The sequence below is a fragment of the Python bivittatus genome, unplaced genomic scaffold (assembly GCF_059951505.1).
Source record: "Python bivittatus isolate LINGU-HERP-01145 unplaced genomic scaffold, Pbiv_v1 ctg000190_np1212, whole genome shotgun sequence".
Lineage (NCBI taxonomy): Eukaryota > Metazoa > Chordata > Lepidosauria > Squamata > Pythonidae > Python > Python bivittatus.
Window position 1 is genome coordinate 18,532,741 of NW_028277042.1, and position 12,795 is coordinate 18,545,535.

The 12,795-nt window shown below is 39.9% G+C and overlaps 1 protein-coding gene across 1 annotated transcript in view; it reads left to right on the top strand.

Moving 5' to 3' along the window:
- The window catches only part of CDH13 (cadherin 13), a 465,553-nt gene that overhangs the window by 204,830 nt on the left and 247,928 nt on the right, over positions 1-12,795 (top strand). The window contains exon 4 of the mRNA XM_088136165.1: positions 12,407-12,523. Within this exon, the coding sequence (XP_087992291.1) occupies positions 12,407-12,523 (117 nt within the window). The remainder of the gene's footprint in view (positions 1-12,406; positions 12,524-12,795) is intronic.

Here is a 12,795-nt window from a genome sequence, read left to right on the forward strand (position 1 = left end):
ATTATATAAGTAGCGGTAGATGTGTCTCGTTTTAACCCTGGCCTTCCCGGCAGAAAGGAAAATGGAAAAGAGACTTCCTTATTTTCTTCTCTGCCACACCAACCCCTACCCTTCCTAGTGATCAAGAAACATTTTTCTAAGCAAGACCTCAAGTGATTAGGACACAGCAGGTGCTAGACTCATATTCAAGTCATTGCGGTCTTAATAACCAGAGTTCATTACATTGTCATCCCTGATTCTTCTTGAGCAGCATGGTGGAATGAAAGTGTTGGTTGCAGAAAGGAAAAAGACGATGAGGGCCTCAGTACTGGCTGTTAAGGAAGGCCCTTGTCTGAGTCCAAAGCTGTGCAAATTGAAGCTGAGAATGCAACTTGGTTGCGTCATAGGATTGCAACATAGTTGCACCGATTTGTAAAGCTGTGAGGTTTCTTGGTAGTAATTCATAAGAACATTGGAAATGGCTTCTTTAAATGAGCTTCATAAGTTTCAGCTGTTACTGGTTACTAGAGACAAACTGAATCCAGATGGATCTTTTAGTGTGCAATGTAGATAGTTAATTGCAGCAATTTTATGGAGCCTCTGTGTGACTCTATCTTTCAGTAGTGAACAAGCCATGTTTTATTTCCCCTTCGTCTGTTTTAAGGGAGCAAGGGCAATCTGTTTAGACAAAAGACCCAGAATGGAAATTCCATTTGCCAAGTTTGTGGAAACTCAACCATAGTTATTTAATTTCAACTGAGGGGGTGAGGGAATCTTCTACATCACAATCTTTGTTATTTTTCCCTCTTGGTTTAACTTCTACTACGTTGACCTCTCCTGAAGGTGATCACGTGAATTGCTTTCACATTTATTTTTGCACTATGCAAGTGTCGGGCATTTCAATACCTCAGTGAGAAAACAAACCAAAGGAACTGTGTGTAGTTTACATAATCAGTTGCTCATGTGCTATGAAGTTCCATCAGTAATGAGGACAGGTGAGACTGAAGTGTGTAGGGAAAAAAAAGTAAGAAGAGAAACAATTTGTCTTTTCATAAGATTGGCAAGAGGCTTTTTCATACATTTCTACTTGGAATAACCATGAAATGAGCTAAACATTTTCTTGCTGAGCCCCAATAATTGCATTTAGTTGGAGTATTACATGGAACATGTGATACAAGGTTGCACCTTAAGTGTTTGACCTTATTTGCACCTTTGTGCACAGAACTATTAAGCTCTTCACACCAAGCAGTTGATGTCTGTTAACTAATTTGGATGAAGAGTAAATGTGAAAACCAAGCCGTGAAACAGATTAATGCACTTGCATTTCCTGGCTCTTTGGAACTAGTTTCAGAGTTAACTGAATTTTAAAAAATGAGTGATTTGGCCTCACCCTTCTCCTAAATAAGCATGTTATCATATTCTGCTACTTCATTTGTCAGCAGTGGCAGCCTCAGCTCCAAGTAGAAGCAGGCTGACAACAAGCACGTCCATTCCTTAGACTTTTCTTTGCATGATGGAGGCTCAGGTGAAGAACTTCTCTCATAGTTCTCTCTGGATTTCACCTTCATCTTGATAACTCTTCAAGGAAATTGCTGTGTGTTGCTGCATGGAAAACCAGAGGGAGGACTTTTAATCCTCCATCCCCTTCAAACGGTTGTGGTTTCATAAAACTGCAAAAAGGTTCTTTTCTAGAGGAATTGGCTATCTGTGTTTAGCTCAATGACCATTCAAAGAATGAAGAAGTATCTTTGTCATTTGAATGAAGTAGATCCTGAACCGATGACTATTGAAACATGGTAGCCTTTTCCTCCTCTGTTATTGGTCCAGAAAATGTTTTGGCATAACCAATTTAGGTAGTATATCTAAAAATACATATTGGAGCAAGGCAAACTGATGTTGTCCAGAACTTTTGGAGTTCATCCTCTCATCAGTTCATGGACAATAGCAAAGGGCTGGACATACTGTGATTCACTGTCAAAATGTAACGTATGGGCAGAGCTGTGATCAAATGATATCCCCAGGTTTTTTGTTGTTTTTTTCCTTGTTCAGAATGATAAATCTCAGTATTTTTTATGTCTGCTACAAGGATGAGATGTATGAATAACCTATGAACGTGTCTTCCACAAAGTCAGAAAATCAAGCCATTGAGTCTAGATTGGTTCTTTCCATGGATGCAGAACCGATTTGGGGTTTCAGAGGCTATCTGTGGGTTCTGTGGAATGTAATGAGGGCCACAAGTAGGCAGGGAGGGTGTGAGCTGCAAAGCAGAGAAGGGGGGTGAGCTACAATTTAGGCCTTAGGGAGGATGAAAGTCTCAGAGGGACCCAAATTGTCCACCAAGCTTTCTAACAGTGGTACATGAACTTGACAAGATTAGACTGGAAGAATTGAATCAATCTAAGTTGGACATTCCAATCATTGAATTGATTTGATTGTGAGATTCCACTCAATTCAGGAAAAGTCTGTGAAAGCTTCAGATCTATTTTGGGTGCTGGCCACTGAACGTGGGACTCTGTGTAAGCCAAGCCAAGCCAGATTTGATTTGCTTTATAATTCCATTGCTTTGTTCACAAAAATGGCATGCTGCTTCAGTCATAGATTCTAAGAGGTGTAGGGGAAAAATAACCAAAAATCACCTAACTAGCAGGCCACTTATCCCTGTATAGAAATATATGAAAGGTAATAATATAAAACATTAGGGGACAGCACACCCCTAATAATGGAGAGATGCATTCAGTCCTTCTTCCCTGTCCCTCCCACTGTCGCTATCCAATCCTTTTGTCTGGAAATGCTAAACCTGTTGAACGGATGAGAGAGAAAACGAGGGGAAAATAAAATGAACCTCACCTTTTAACAGATAGAACATCAAATGTGTGAGAACTAATTTTTCACCAAGGGCAGCGGGTTGGCACACTGCTGTGATTTTAGGGAGATGATCATTCACCTTGCTCCATTCATCTCTCTTGCAAGTTGATGCCACTTTTTCTATCTCACTGGGCTCCTTTGTTTATAGAGGGGACTATTTCTGTTTACACGCCATCCATTGAACACCAGAAGGAATTTGCGAAGTACCCCTGCTGTGGGCATGAACTTCTCTTCTCATTATATTTGTTTAAAGTGGCTTCTTTGTGTAAGGATGTCAGCAGCGTTTCAATAGACTCATATGGATCATTTTTTATTTCAGTGCCGACCTACAGCAGTGGAGCTGTGTGTTTGCTACCGCCCATAAAATATCTAAAAGTAATTTTTACATGCCACACTATTGCTTTAGGGAAACAGGAAATTGTTTTTCTGCTTCATTCTCATAATGGAATGAAATCCATATTGGATGAGCACCCCAGCATATATCTATAGCCGTGTGTCGTGGAATATCAGATGGACACGTATACGTTCATATTTATTATTTTTGAAGTCACACTTGGAATGGAGTGTCAGCCACAATGAAATCTTGGCAGGAAGGGGGAAGTAGCACGTTGGGTGGGGAAAGGATATATAAGCTGGGCATGTGAATTAGTTGTAGCCAATATCACACACTTCGGGAGAGAATGATCACCCCAAACGTTATTTAAAACATTAAAGGGGTGGGGAGTAATCCTATGAGCTGTAGTTAGGTAATTCAATGTAATTTTAATTAACATTAAATTAAGTCAAATGTAACTTTCATTCTGACCCATCGTAGTCCAGAGCTTGGTCTGAAAAGCATTGTTCTACCTTCTCTGGAAATTTACCTTTTTTCCCAGTCGGCCAACTCTTTTAAAAAGTGGGGGGGAATGCATATGCTCTGAGTTATTTTCTGCAGACTTATGAAATCCAGATAGGAAGAGCATTTACTTGAAAGTCATTTGCAGTGCAAAAACTCATGGCTGTGGCAGATTTTTCAAGAAAATAACCCATACCTCTCATTTGGGTGAGTGGCACATGAGTGAAAGGAGGTGTGAAACTGATTAGCAAATTATATTTCTTTATCCGGAGCTTCAGACAATGAGGTTCTTGGGAACTAATGAATTCAGGCTGAAGTTACATTCTGTGAAGACATTCAAGACAATGGTGTTATGACTAATAGTATAGAGTGACAAGATATAAATCATCTTCTGTATCGCAAATATGTATTTCTCAAGGAACGTACAGCTTGTCTCCCAAATGTGAATAATTTTTAACTCGACAAGAGAATGCATCCGTAAAATATTGCTGAAGGGAAGGAAGATCTAATGGTTTGATTTACCCAAACCATGGACGTACCTGTAGTCATTTTTATTGTAAGACCTCACCAGCATCTCTCAATAGCTCAGCTGAGGTTTCTTTCACAGGACTTTTGGACAGGATGCACCAGCTTACACAGCTTCTAGAAAACAAGGAAGATCCCAGTGCTAAGGGGGTAAAAAAAGGTCATTTTGCTGTCTAAGTTATTAGAAGATGAAAAGTGTAATCATCTTGGAAACCAATCTAATCTTTCACCCACACAGGGTTCATAGCCCACTGTGAGCACCAGCTTCAAACTGATTTAATCTCAGTTGGATTACCAAAGTAAAAAAAACCAAAACCTGGAATTCTATGGCATGCTAAGACATGGTTTGTTGAACAGGCTATCTTCCCATAACAGACTCATCTTATAATCCAGGGGTTACAAACTCCAGTGGCTGAGTTCACATGTCAGGTTTCTCTGAGCAGAATTCAGCAATTACCACAGATTTTCTGACATTTCTTAGCTTGGTTGAGCTCCTCAACTAGACTCGGCAGAGGACTCACAGATGTGGTTCGGCTAGAGAATCATCTTCATTACAGATAAGAATGAAGCTCCATGGTACAGGTGATTGCCTGTAGGAACCCATGGAGATGGTCTTGAGGGAAATATTCAGAAACTGTTACAACAAGGAAAAGGGCAGATACATTCCTGGAGCTCTGGGAACGGAGACACTGTTAGGAAGAGGTTCAGGCTGGCTCCTTCATGATTCCCTGGGATATAAGAGGGCGAGGAGGAAAAACACAAGCAGATTTACAAGATTGTGTTTTTACAGCCTATATCAGTAGAGTTCTAGTCTTCCTGAGCAGTCAGTTTCCTGATTTGGACAGCCTTGAAGGATTGACATTGCCCCACATCCCACAAGAAGATGGAAATGACTCTTCACGCATAGTGGAGTAATCACCTCGGGTTCCTCTCTCTTTCTCTCTCTCACCCTTTCCATGAATTAATGGACTGTTGGTGAGATACTTGATGGTTTCGAAGCTGAGAGGTTGTTGTGTACTTACCCAGCTGCCAATTCTGACCTGAGAACCACCAGCTTCCATCTCAATTCTCACAGCTAAAACAAAACCAGACAACCACACTTAGAGAGTGAGCGTGCTGCATGAATACCCGGGCAATGCACAAAAGCCATAAGGTGGTGCAGATCTTCAAAGGAGTACTTGACCACAGTGAGGCTTCCAGTGAAACACCCCTTTGTAGGGACTCTTGTGTCCAAGCTATGTGGCAGCTGCAATGCTGTCCTTCAATTTGCTCCTTAGAAGTGGCTTTTTCACTGTGTTCTCCTCTTTGGTTTGTTTATCACTTTAAGCCCCAGAAAAGCATTGATAAATACCTAAAATAAACATAGAAGTGTGATCCACAGGTAGGGCTTTTCTTTTTCCATTGCAAAAAAACATTAAAATCATTCCCCCTTGAAGACCCAGCGGTGAGGTCAGACCAGCTGAATTTCTTTTGGTTAGGCAGTTGCATGCTCTGACATGTGCAGTCACCCAGGATACATTTAGTTTTTGGGGTAGCATTGCATAATCATTATATTTAATGAGCAGCATGTTATCCTCTCAGCCGTAGGCAGAATTTACAGCTGGCTCAAATGAAAATATGCCAGGTAATGTAAATAATGATTGAAGAAATAGCTTGCAACGTTGATGTATAAAAACAACAGCCAACCCAAACGTGCTTTTTCCTTCCTTCTGCCAATTGTCCTAGAGAATAATTTCTTCTTAGCCAGCAAGGTGGAAGGAGAAAGCAAGCAGTGCAGGAACTTGAAAAGAGGAGGAGGAGGAGGAGGAGGAGGAGGAGGAGGAGGAGGAGGAGGAGGAGGAGGAGGAGGAGGAGGGGGATTGTTGCTATCAAGTAACAGGGAGAATCCCAGATAAAGAAAAAATATATTTAAATGTGGGTCACATTTATTTTTTATCTCCAATGCAATTGTGACACTCATATGGTCTGATCTAAATGGAGCAAATGTTCTGGGTTTTAGAGTTAATTACCTTCAGAAAATGCATTGCTAGCTAGATTATTCTTCTCAAATGCTATATTTCCCACAGACCTTTATTCAGGGCAAGAGAATAAGAAAAACAGGCTGACGTATATATTTAAATCCCCACAAACTTGTATACTCTTCCTTCTAAAAGAAAATTAATTTGATCAGTACCAAAAGAAATGGACGAACCCCTGGAAAAAGGAAAAGGAGGTTTCAATATGCTCTGGAAAATGTCCAAATTTGCAGAAATAGGAATAGTCTTTAAGAAAAGAAGAATAAGGCACAAAATCCTCAAACAAATGGGAGTCATACAATAAGGGCTGAGGGAACAAAGTCATCATAAAATGCTGAAGGTCATTTGTGGGGGGGGGGGACAGAAAATTCTTTGATCTAATCTCAATAGTTAATGCACAAAGAGGACCAGCAGAGGACAAAAATAGAGATGAAATCAGGTGAACGTGATTGGATTGGACCTCCATTTCATGATGTACATCATGAATGTACATTGAGCAACCAGTGGTAATGCTAGGTGCCCTTGACGCTTCTTAGTTACGCTCACGATATATAAAAGAAGAGCGTAACAATTCAAAGAGAAAGGAGGAGGAGAAAATGGCATAGAGAAGACCCAGGCAGCTTTAGAAGGGAATAGTCAACAACTTCAGCTATCAATGGGCATTCTGCCAATATTTCCTCGGCTATTTTCATTAACTTCAATCAAGGATAAAGAAGCCACTTCAACTGAAGATCAGAATGGCCTCTGCAACCCAATAGTGGATGGCCTAACAGGCCAAAATGAGAGGGGCACCCCCCTCCCAGAAGCTGGAATAAATCCCCAAAACATGTTTGTTCAGCCCTACAACCCATGTTCACACAGACCTTTTCTCTGCTAACCCTGTATTTTGCTCTTTTGCCTAATGGGAAAAGTGAGGTTTGACTGAAACATCACAGAAGCATCACTCAAGACATTCTGAACACTCTGAAGCACCACGTGGGCTGGATGGGAGATTGCTTAGACCAGGGTTCCCCAAAGTGGTCCATATCAAACCCCCAACAGTTGATGAGACTATCCCTTGTCGTCGTCGTCGTTGTTGCTATACATTAGTTAAGTAGTATTTATTACATTATTTTCATATATTGTTATGGGGTCAATGAACAATCTGAAACTTCATGGAGGGGTTGATAAATTGAAGAATTTGGGGACCCCTGGCTTAGACCCACAGCCCCATGGTTCCCAACCTTTAGGGAACAGCAGAGTGGGAAGCTAGATCTCTCCAGCATCATTCATCATAATTAGGTTTATTTTGTTCTGATGAAAACTGCTGTCTCTGCTGGGAGATATCAGAGGAACTGAAGCTGAAAAAGTGAGGTACTGGTTCCCAAGCAGGTGTCTACACAGAGCCAGCTTTAAAAAAAAGGTATTAATTGATCTCTGATTTATTGAAGCAGCTGTTCTTTTGCACAGAAGTAAGGCCCCTTGTGCCTGACATACTGGCTGAGTTTTCAAAAGGGTTATTAATAAATGCAAGGTTATTTGAATAAAACAAACAAAGTTTTGGCAAATACTTGGGAAGCATTAACTATCAATATGCAGTCCATGATAACAACCCAGCAATGCCCATAATATTTTGTATATTTGACAGGATGCAACAAGGAACAGCACTTGGTCAACTCTAGTGGAGCTTCAAAAAGTTAACCTGGTTATATCTGTATGGGGAATCATCAGGAATCTACCTCTGGATTGTTGCTAAGAAAAGAACATGATTATATTCAGGGCCAGGATGTGAACAGGAAGGAAGACTTTTCTTTTTATACTGGACAGATATTAATTATATCCAAACCATCTCTTTGAAGGCAAGAACATATTGCATTGCAGAGAAGATCAATTTCCCCATTAATCTGCCATTGTCGCTGCCATGATTGGGCATAACTCAACAAATCGCTAAAGACGCCTTGCACCAGTCTGCTCCATCTCGTTATTGATCCTTGTCTAAACAAGAGGTCCATAACCTGGTAGAGACAAAACACTTCCCCAAAAGTATCATTGTATTTTTTTTTTTTTTACAAGAAAGACGGGGAAAATCCTCAAATAAATGGGAAGTATTCAATGAGTTGCATTTCATTATTTTTATTACATTTTTCTGCAAATTAAAATGAGTTAGAAAAGTATTATGCTGGCCCTACCCATTTTTGGAGGGTGACTCAGCCTCCTTTCAAAGAAAAATTGCAAATCTTGTGAATGTTAGTTAGCAGCAGTTCTCCATGGTTTTGGACAGGTGTCTTTTCTCTAATTTCAGATCCTCTCTTCATCCTTCACTGGACCTTTGTCTTCTAGTAAACATGTAGGGAGAATGTCTGCAACCAGTGCTGAGGACTCATGAAACTGACTATACTGTTTTAGAAAAGTTAAATACATCAAAAGTTAATTTGATGAGACGGCTAGATGATGTTCTCCTCTTTTGTTCCCCCCTGTACAAAGTCTCTTGAAGGTCTCCTACATAACTATCTTACGTGATCTGTTTTAAATAGATGTTTTTAAATGACCAGCTAAAAAGAAAATTGGGGGGAAAGTCAGAAAGACGTTCCACCTCCCCTTGCCTAGTTAAAAGCATCCACTTTGAAAATTTGCTGTCCCTTTCTCAGATCCTAACCCTCCACTGTCAAACCCCACACAGCTGGGCAAGATCAAGCAAGCAAGCAAGACTTCAGTAGGGACTCTTAATGCCAGTATTGGGGCAAATACAGACTGTTGGAAACCTATGGAGGATTTTCTCAGCCTCACATATAGTGAAGGTGGAGTTTCTTTGAAAGACTTGAAAGCCTTTCTCCCAGTTTTCTCCCCACCTGTGCTAAGTTACAATTTATGAGATGAGCTGTCAACAGACTCACCTTCTGTCTCTTGATGGTTTATACTTATGTTCTCATTTCTTTCCCCGCCTTCTGGTAACCTCTCACTGTTCCCAATTCTCAAGATTTTTCACTACCTCTCACCTCCCCTTAAATCCTCTAACAGTCAACTGCCCCGGACATTTGGACTAGTTCCAGCTCCAGGCTTTTTCATTGCATCAGGAAACTGGAGCTATGTCCCTCTGAGAGGCCATTAGGGAGTCTGCCAAATTGGATACTGAATTTTATTAATTTAGACTATGGAAAAGTGTTATTGCTTCATTTCAGCTCTATCAAACTGAACTGAACTCACATATTTCTGGACATCAAACAGAAATAAACCACTGCTCTCTTGGTCAGCCATAATGGGATACATACTGATTGTCTCACCAAGGATGAGTCTGGCTCTCATGGTGATAGATAGCAGTCCAGGCCCTCACTCATTCCCATGACAACTTCTAATAAAGATTTTGTTGTGAAGAATAATGGTTCTTGTTAGTAGCAGGCAGTCAAGCCATTCATTTAAATTGTAAAAGACATTAGGGTCCCTAAGAGACCTTCCCAAGTAGACAGATAGACAGATAAACAAGCAGATTGGAGATGCTGCGTCTGATCTTGATAAACCCTAAAGAAAGATCAGAATCCCCTTCCTTTTTTTTTTAATTGAATCAGTATATTAGTTTTCAGAATTTGGTCAGATATAACTGGATATGGATCAAAAGTCTAACAGGTCTACAAACAAGAACATTTACAAATCATGTGAGCGTGAAAATCATACAAAAGGATCATAGTTGTACGGTTACGTTGTGTTATGCTTTGTATGGTATAAGCTGCCGTGACGGTTTATGCATATTGATGGGGATTAAATTTGATAATAAATAAATTCATTGATAAAATGTGCACACACAAACTTGGAGCTGAAACACTGAAAGTTTCAAGTGGCAAGAGTACGCATCGAGACTGCAACATAAAAAGAGCCTATTAATTAGCATAGTCAGAGTGCCTGATTCCCAAATGAGATCTGCAAATGTAAATTATAGACTCAGTCCTTCTCAATTATTAGTGATAATTAGGGCCAAGACAACATCAGAGGAAACTCTTTTTCAACTCCTACCATCCTTGCAACAGTTATTCAGAAGGACTTGGGGAAACAAAAAAATCTACCAATTCAAAGTAAGGAGAGAAAGGCCACATCCAGATTCGGCATTGTAATATTACCAGTTTGCCCAAATTCCTATTGCCACACAATATTGTGATAAAACTATATCCCGTGCATGAATCATTTACTGGCTAAGTAAACACAAAACATGGTGCAGAAATTGCATGTGAATTTAATCTAACAAAAACACTGGGAGAATGTAGGACTAGCAGATCTGGGCTGCAAAAATCAGAATAATCAGTAGATGGCTGGAAAGAGACCTCAAAAACACTAACTTTTGTGGCCAGCTGGATTTGGCAGACCATATATGGTAGATGTGAGAGAGTGCACTTTTAAATTATGGAAATTGATCCCCACGTCATTTAAATTTAAACAAACCCTAAAACCTTGGAGCAGTGACATGACTCATTCATTGGGCTGAATAAACAAGAAGTGAATGGGCTTGTGTGCAACACACAGTTCTATAAGCTGTGGTTGATAAACCACAATGACAAGATTCATCCAATAGACTAAACCCAAATTAGACTATATTAACCATACCATACTAATCTAGCCAGTCTTGATTTGCTTGGCTGTATTGCCCAAGGATCTAATTTAGTAGATTAGGTCCCCATATTCTTGTCCTTAACACATCAGCGTTCTGTCTGAAAATGACAAAAGTATAACATTTTTCTATCTTAAAGGGCCAGAAATTGGAAGGCGTGTCCCAATGTTAGAAAAGAAAAGAAGGAAAAAACCTTTGCACCTGTGTTGGCTGATTGCACACTTTGCATTTTGAGTCCATGGAGGGATGGGTGTTGTGACCAGTTACAATCTTATTTAGATAATTAGTAATCCACTCCTGGATTCCCTCCCAGAGATTCACAACAATGGTTGTGTCTTTTCATTGCTATGAAGGGAAGAAAGAGCTCTATCGCTCCGAGAGCAGAGAGGTCATATTCTTCTCATTCTTCTAAGTTATGGCAAAAATACATGGCAGCCAGAACCTTCCATCTGCATTTACTGTTGAAAGTGGATTTAAAAACTTACCTCTGCGACCCAGATTTCACCTTCTGGATAGAACTCAGTTTTCATTCTCTCTTCCTTGACACTTCTCGGGCCCAGATCTCTGGAGGGAATCTGAAAGACAAACCAAATCATCCCTTCAGGGCCTGTTTTGTGTTTTGTACAGTGGAAATCTAGACTATTAAGGCAATAGCCTGGAGGTTGGAAAAGATTGGGGTGTAGGGTGAAACCTTCTAAAATAATGAAACTTGGGAGATGATGATAACAAAGGATTTTTTCCGTGCGTGTCTCCTGGCACGATCTACAGGTGAGTCTTGATATCACTTTTTTTTTATTATTCTTTTTTTTTTTTTTTGTCTGCGCTCAGTCATTGCTGACCCTGCAGTGACTACCTGGATGAGTCCTTGCAGAAAGAGGAGTCCTCTAGGCAGAAGAAGAAAAAAAAGAGTGTTTCTTTGGCAACATGTTCTTCATTCATCCATAGAAGATTGGGCCAACGGTTTATTTCTCCTCCTTTCCCTCCCAAAAAGTTTCAGTTATTATCTACTGTTCCAGAGGAAGATTCTGTATATAGCACATAATACTTGTTAAATATTGTTGAGTTCCAGGTCCAAATGTTTTCCCAAGCAACACAGAAGTTTGGAGAAAGCATTTAGAGCTTCTGGATATGCTCCCTAAAATTTCAGTGGATCAACTACAGACATACTTGAAGTCTTTCTTTAAAAGACAAGACAACTAGTTTAGGCACACCTTTGTTGGATGGGCATTTATTTTGGCAACATTACGGAGCCTTGGGGCCATCTGTGCCTGCAACTTTTCTCGGCACACTTGTTACAGTGTCATTTTAGAAATACAGAGCAGAGCATAAGTTATCAACTGTTAGTGGCATTCCCATAAATAAAGCAATTTTGAAGATTTAAGTTGAAGGAGCTTAATGATTCTCTGCATTAATCATACGTCTGAGCCAGGTCTTGAACTAACAATACTTCTACAGTTAATGAAGGTTGAGAAAGTTTATTACTTGGTCTTAGGCTCATGGATGTTTGTTGTTGTTGTTTTTCAGGGATATAGAGAAAAAAAAGTTCTCAAGAATGATAGTGAATTGTGCTACCCTTGGAACCCTAATTAAATTCATTATTCTATTTCTTCTTAGGAAATGTTTAAAGCAGAAGGTGGCCTTGGAAACATACGACAAAGAAGATCGATTGTTGCACCTCCAATCTTAATTCCCGAAAATCAGAGACCCCCCTTTCCAAAACTTGTAGGCAAGGTAAGTAGTAAAATCTACTCTGACCTTAAATTTAATGGATCACTGATCGTTGTTTTTAGCTTGCTCTTTACAAGTTGTCCACGCGGACACACACAACACACACAGTTGTCTGTGTTCATCATTAAGCATCATCCAGTACATTTGGTTCTCTATATGTTTTAAATAGGAATGCCTATGAATTTCTTCCCCACTCAGTTTCTTTATGGATTTGGAAGTTTTTAACACTCCAGTTAATATTCTGTATGAACTCAATTCATTAGAGATCTTATTTT